Below are 7,500 nucleotides of genomic sequence, written 5' to 3'. Positions count from 1 at the left end.
GGGAACCAGAGTGGTGATTTACCCCTAGTGATAGTGAAAGGTGACTGACCAGCCCTCCTTGGCCGTAACTGGCTCACAAACTTCAAGTTAGACTGGGCAAGCATATTCTCAGTTATACCAGCAGGGGGTTGTAATAACGCAGATGTAGAGGCAGTGTTGAAGAGACATAAAGCAGTGTTTTCGGAGGAGCCTGGTACTATTCGTGAGTTTAAGGCCAGCATCACAGTAAAGCCAGATACCAAACCGATCTTCAGGAAGGCCAGACCAGTGCCATATGCACTAAAAGACACAGTCGAGAAAGAGTTAAACAGGTTAGAAAAAGCAGGTATTATCTCAAAGATTGAACATAGCCAGTGGTACCCAAATCAGACAAGTCGATTCGTATCTGTGGCGACTATAAGGTCACAGTAAATCAGAGTGTCGAGGAGGAGAGCTATCCACTACCGAACGCCGAAGATCTCTTTGCCACATTGGCCGGGGGCACTCTCTTTAGCAAATTAGACCTGTCACATGCCTACCAACAGCTTGAGTTAGAGAAGGACTCACAAACACTAAATACTCACAAAGGACTGTATGTCTATCATAGACTTTCATATGGGGTGTGCAGTGCGCCTTCTATGTTTCAGAATGTGATGGACCAGATCCTACAAGGCTTAGAGCATGTGACCTGCTTCTTAGATGACATACTGGTCACGGGCAGAACAAGAGCTGAGCACCTGAGGAACCTAGAGGAGGTACTAAGCCGGCTGGAGAGCTTCGGGGTGAGAGTAAAAAGAGCAAAATGCGACTTCATGCAGGAGAAGGTAGAGTACCTGGGGCATCTGATAGATAAAGAGGGACTGCACCCCACTGAGACAAAGGTTGCCGCCATAGTAAATGCACCCCAGCCTACAAATGTCACAGAGCTACGGTCGTTTCTAGGACTGTTGAACTATTATGGCCGTTCTGCAGCCGCTACACCAACTTCTAAAGAACGAAGTCGACTGGAAATGGACACCTGAGTGCGCAGCAGCATTCATAAATGCCAAAGAACAGCTAGTGAAGAGCTCAGTAGTAGTTCACTATGACACCAAGAAAACCCTGAGATTAGCTTGTGACACAGCCTTTGCATCGCGCACGCTGACAGGGGCAGAAAGTAACTATAGTCAGATAGAGAAGGAGGCTTTGGCCATAATATTTGGCGTGACCAAATTTCATAAGTACTTGTATGGCCATAATTTAATAACTGACCATAAACCCCTCCTTGCCATCTTAGGACCCAAGTCTGAAATCCCCACACTAGCCGCTTTGCGAACGCAGCGATGGGCCCTGAGACTGATGGCTTATGACTACAGTATAGAGTACAGGACGTCAGCGGAAAATGCAAACGCAGATGCATTATCTAGACTGCCAGGGAAGGAAAAGGATAATACAGCAGAGGAGAGTAGTATCTTTTATTTCTCATTAGTAGATGAGCTCCCTGTGCAGGCTACAGAGATTGCACAGAGCACTCTAAAGGACCCCGTCCTATGCAAGGTACTGGAGCTGACTCGGTCCGGTTGGCCAAGTTCCATCAAGGATGACACACTGAAACCATACTTCACCCGAAGGAATGAACTGTCTATGGAACACGGATGCATTCTGTGGGGAATTCGAGTGATCATCCTGCCAGCACACCGAGAACGACTACTGCATGACCTACACCAAGGGCACCCTGGAGGGTGCAAGATGAAGAACTTAGCCAGGAGCTACTTGTGGTGGCCCCAGCTAGACAGTGAGATAGAACATGCAGTACAGCAATGTGATGCTTGTCAGAGTGTGAGGAAACTACCAGCAGCAGCACCACTACACTGTTGGCAGTGGCCTGCTAGGGTGTGGCAGAGGCTACATATTGACTTTGCAGAGAAGGATCAGCACCACTTCCTAGTGTTAGTGGACACTCATTCGAAATGGCTTGAGGTAATTCCCATGGCAACAACCACAGCCGCAAAAACGATTGAGGTGCTGCGGAACATCTTTTCTTCCTACAGTCTCCCCGAGGAGATTGTTTCCGACAACGGTCCGCAATTTAGTACAAAACATTCCTGCAAAGCAACGGCATAAAGCAGACCTTGGTACCAGCATACCATCCCGCTTCTAATGGAGCCGCAGAGCGAGCAGTCCAGACAGTGAAAGCATCACTGCTGAAACAAGTGCTCGATGAGAAGAAACATAATGTCACTATAACAATGCAGCACCGGCTAGCCAACTTCCTGTTGGCCTACAGGAGTACACCACACAGCGTTACTGGTTGTGCACCAGCTGAACTGTTCCTCAAACGTCAGATCAGGACCAGGTTCAGCTTACTGAAACCAGATCTTGCTAGAGTGGTGGAAGCCAAACAACAAAAACAGAAAGACTACCATGATCAAACCGCCTCCAAGCTGAGACATCTGTCTGAGGGTGATTCAGTTCTGATCCGGAATTTCCGTGGAGGAAAGGAGAGGTGGTCGAAAGGAACAGTGGAAAAACGACTCGGACCAGTGACCTACCTGGTGTGGAATGGAGTGAACCGACGGCCAGTCCACATCGACCATCTGCTGTACAACCGACCGTCCAGTCCAGAGACATTTGAGGTTCAGGATGAGCAGATGGACGTCACCAACAACTACCCTGCAGTGGTTCATGCGGACTTAGGGGGGAAAGGCACACCTGGAGCAGTAGGTGGTAGCCCGTACTCACCTGAAGCTACACCGTTGACACAAATGCAGGCTAAGGCGCTTGCAACACCCTTACCAGGCTCAGTGGCCTGTGACAAGGCAGTGACACCTGCCGACCGAGCAGCCATTTCCCCTGAGGTGCTTGGGCGCAGGTACCCTTCGAGAGAGAGGGCGCCTCCTAAACGACTGACTTTGAGTTCCTGTTCAGACACAAATGTGAAAAAGAGTTCCTGAGACTGAAATGTAAACGGCAATTATGGGTCAAATAGGTTGTTGGCAGTAATTATTTAGTTACAATATTGGAAAGTAATTTGCTGTAGCAAAGACTTTGTTTAAGTTAGGAGTTTATTATTAGGGGGAACTTCACAGCTTAAGGGGAAGGAGTGTAGTATATTGATACTATACATGTTTAAGTGCGCATTTCATATTAATTGTAGTTAAGCAGTGCCATCTAGTGGTGACTAAGTTATGCTGTAATCTCCGGATGTTGACTACATTGGGAGTCGGAGAGTATCCAATAAAGAGATGCAGACGTGTGAAAGTTGTCTCTGTCATACTTAACTGTTATGGATATATTAACAGTGTAAGATCAGTCCAAGTTATTACAACTTTAATCACAAACCCTATGCTACTATACAATAAAGTAGCCTGGTCAAATCAGTTCCATATCGCGGCTGACTTTGTAGTTCTTCAGAGCCCTATTTTTACAACCTCTATACCACGTCCATTACAAACACTATCATCACTATTGCCACTGGCACCTCCAGCTATGTTGGGCAGAGGGTCGAAATCGGTCGAAATAAGCATGGTATGCTTAGTGGACACTGTCGCAAAGACGTACCTCCATTCACAGGCACACCGTGACTATCAGTCAATAGACGATCGATCATATTCTCCAAAAGGCAGATATTCTCCTTCAGAATCAGAATAGGTGAATAACAGATCCAAGACTTTTTTTTTTCAACATTTGGTGTATTTCTGCTTCAATTTGTGCAAAACTATGGCCCGCATCGCTTCCGCGTTATGGAGGAAATGCACGTCTTCTTCGTGTGTTTCTCGCGTGTTTTCGCATGCTTCCTGGAAACCAGAGCCCGTTTACGGAGAGCCGGATCACTCCCTATTAACTCCATTGTACCTGCAATCTGCTGCAGTTCCGCTAGGGGCGATCAGGAATAAGTGCAAAAACAATGGGGGACTATGGAGCTAGACGGCTAAATGTGTCTCTTTCACCTGGTTGTCGTTGACAAATCGAAGATTGGATTGTGGTTTCTGCAAGATCAATATGGATTATAGGTCGAGTACTTACGTCCTTTCGATTTCTTACAGGTTGGGTCGTTGTTGCCCACAACTCACTAGCTTGCTGCTAATGAATGACGTCATAGACGCATTTGAAAGGCTTTTTAGAACAAATAAGTGACTCAAAAAATATAATACTCAGCGGTGTATATTTTCTCTGCCCCCTCTTTCGCATGCAACATTCCAATTTCTGGCCAAAAAATTATATCCCGAGAAAAGTGGATTTGAGGGGTACAGCTCCATAGACCTCCAGTCATTCTGCACTTATTCGTGAGCGCCCTCATGTGGAACCAGAACAGGAACTGCAACCAGTTCAGAAACCGGAGGTTTCCCGAGAGTGGCGGTTCTCCCCTTATTAGACATTCTCTGTGGAAACTTTGAAAAAAAAGGTTGAGCTTGAATCGAAGCTCTGGGTGTCTGCCAACTAGTGGTCAAGAGTACAAATGAGATTTTACACTGTACTCGCGTCTATCGTCTGTTTTATTCAGTAATGACGCTTGTCGCAATATTGCGACATGGGCGGTTATGCTTATTATGCTATAGGCCTAAATGTGGCACAAACTATTTTTGTTTGAGTTTGTGGAATAGCCATAGGCTATATGGAGCTGGCAAAATATTATCCCATGTAGACAATGCTCTTAAAGTGACAGTGCATCATTTTGTACACTTTTCCCATTGTGTCCACGATTTTTTTCCCTCTTTGACGCATTAAGTGATGTGGTTTTGTCACAGAGTTTGGGGTTGTTCTAGAGTGCCAGTCCAGCCAGTCAGCCCTGTCACTTTTTTCTCTTGTTGCTGTTGATGTTTATCTGTCGGCTAATTTGTATGTTTTCTTATCGCTATGTTTGATCTAGAGGAGTTTACTAAATCTCCAACTCCCGATGCTTTCTCTGATGCTATGCGTGATGATCTGGTGAGAGTTGCAGGTCATTATAAAAAAGATGTGCATGGTAGTCCAGCTAAAGCAGAACTTTTGGATAGTCTTATGGAGGCTTTGCGCAGTCTTGGTATATTTTTAGTACTGACAGTGACAAGTTACCTCTCGATCCTGTTTCACCTGCTCCTGATCCTCCAATCACCAAAGCTGCACTCGAACTTCGTGGAGTTAAAAGAGAAAGAGATTGCATGGGAGCGAGAAAAGGCGCAACTGGAGGCAGACTATTAGTGCGAGAACGAGAGAAGAGACCATGAGCTTAAAATGCGAGCTTGTGTTCGGGCATACTATTCGTGGCCCGTTGAAAGTACTCAGGGAATCGATGTTGACCGAGAATACATCTCCTCCTCGCAGTTTGTCTGACTGTTTCCTAAATTCGTGTAAGGCTTAATCGCGCTTCCTAATTGGGTGTGGGCGTCATGACGTAATTACTTTGCGTGGCCGCCATGTTGATTGCCTCCTTTAGACTACTGCCTATGACTACTGCGTACTGTACTCCGTCTCAGCCGTTAATAATGCTGATTTTGTCAACATACCGGTCCCTGGCTTATCTATTTAATGTGTCCCGGTAAATTCCAGATCCTTTTCGGGATTTTAACATATTTTTTCTATCTATTTTTCTATCTATTCTTTCTCAACTGTACTTCTAGCTACGTCTCTTCGTTCAACAACGTTATGTCAGAGTTATTTCAACGTTCACGTAGCCATCAACATGTCCGCCACGTCCCACAATGCAACGCGGATCCCACGCCCTATTGGCTAAGGAAAACCTTGGCAGTAGTCAGAAATGAATGAAACAGCATTATGATCAGAAAGCGGTGCTGCGTGAGTTTAAACCTGGTGATAAGGTGATGGTGTTTCTTCCAATTCTCGGCTCTGCTCTTCAACCACGCTACACAGGTCCCTATCTTGTTGAAAGACGAGTCGGTGATGTTAACTATGTTATAGCTACACCTGACAGGAGGAAAAGACTCGCTTGTGTCATGTTAACATGCTTAAAGGCTATTGTGAACGAGATGACGCTGCCGACGTTAAATCTGTCTGTGCTAAACGCTCACCCGTGTCTGTTAATAGAGCTATCAATTCAGCAGTGGTGCTCTCCAGTGCACCTGGTGCTGAAATTGTCACCGCTCTGCCCGTGACCTGTCAATCTGCTGACTCTACTTCAGCACCAAGGCAGCGTGGACCCGCTGTGTTGCTGCTTGATGAGGAGGGTGTTCTTGGCCCTGCCGCAGAGGTGGTTGAGGGCAGTTTGAGAAATTCTGAAATTCTCTCTGATCTTAATTATTTTTTCATGGAGTTCACCTTGTCTCCTCGTGCCAAAACCAGATGGCACTTCCAGATTTTGCACAGATTTTCGAAAATCGGAAGCTAGCATGAAATCCCTCTTATGCTAACTTCCACCTCGGCATAGAGAAATAAATACTTTTTCCCGTAACACCGAAGCCCTGTGACTTAATTACGTTGCCTTTTCATATGTTTTGAAATTAATTCGTAACACACACACACACACACACACACCCTCAGCGATCAGACCGTCCATTTTGTCCATTGTGGCTATTTTTCTGTTACCGGTAGTCGACACTCCTTAAACGACTATTCATCACTAACCGAAAACATTGGCCCATTTAGAACAGATAAGTGACAGGCACATTAATTAATTAAAAAATAAGAAATTAGAAATTACTTTTCGGTTAAAACTCCTCTTATTGGTTATCAGTCAAACGGTGAAATAGGAACACCCCACACACACACACACACACACACACACACACACACACCTGACGTCCAGCAGAGAGGGGCAGGTGTGTATGAGTTGGAGGAGACTGGAGACCCAGTGCGCTGACACACACAGCACCTTCATCTTCAGCTCCCTCAGTTCAGACAGAGAGCACAGGAACGCCATCAGAGACTCCACATGCTCCTCAAAGCCTGGACAACTACAATACACACACACACACACACAGGAACGCCATCAGAGACTCCACACGCTCCTCAAAGCCTGGACAACTACAATAAACACACACACACACCAGGGATGGAAATTAAATATTTTTTCTACCTGCCACTGTGGCTGGTGGATTCCAAAATCTACCAGCCACTCAACTTTTTACCAGCCACTAGAAAAACGGCATGAAAATGTGATATCATGATTATAGTAGGCTACCCAAAATGATCACGGTAATCGGCATTATTGCAATATGACTAAAATGTGCTGAGTTTTGCCCTAAACCTACCAGCTGTCCTCCAAGCACAGTAGCAACAAAACTAAAGGTCAACAGAACCACATTCATATGCCATAGTGTCTTGTCATAAAAGTGGTGTGGCTCCTTTAAGACTCCGTTTGTGTGAGTTCTGGAGCATCCTATAATCCAACTCTCTACTTGATCTAACTATAGTGTACATCATCTGATTTAAATATTTACAGGTATCAAGGCTATATTTAACATTTAGCATTTATTTTCTATTTGGCCCGTAATGAAATCATGCACTGAACAATTTAAGCACAGCTCAGCTTTAAGAAACGTAATATGCATGCTTAGCATTTTGTGAAACTACATTGGAAAAACTCTGGTTGTACAGTTATCTAGG

General features: G+C 45.3%; 1 protein-coding gene across 1 annotated transcript in view; it reads right to left on the bottom strand.

Annotated features, from left to right (window-relative positions):
- The window catches only part of LOC143139488 (uncharacterized), a 40,246-nt gene that overhangs the window by 5,402 nt on the left and 27,344 nt on the right, over positions 1-7,500 (bottom strand). The window contains exon 17 of the mRNA XM_076300075.1: positions 6,690-6,848. Within this exon, the coding sequence (XP_076156190.1) occupies positions 6,690-6,848 (159 nt within the window). The remainder of the gene's footprint in view (positions 1-6,689; positions 6,849-7,500) is intronic.

The sequence above is a fragment of the Alosa pseudoharengus genome, unplaced genomic scaffold (genome assembly GCF_046254945.1).
Source record: "Alosa pseudoharengus isolate Yale_2024_CS ecotype anadromous, Long Island Sound unplaced genomic scaffold, YU_APseudo_1.1 YU_APseudo_1.1_scf_22, whole genome shotgun sequence".
NCBI classification, from domain to species: Eukaryota; Metazoa; Chordata; class Actinopteri; order Clupeiformes; family Clupeidae; genus Alosa; species Alosa pseudoharengus.
The sequence above is the reverse complement of the archived record's forward strand: the minus strand, read 5'-3'. Positions and strand labels throughout refer to the sequence as shown.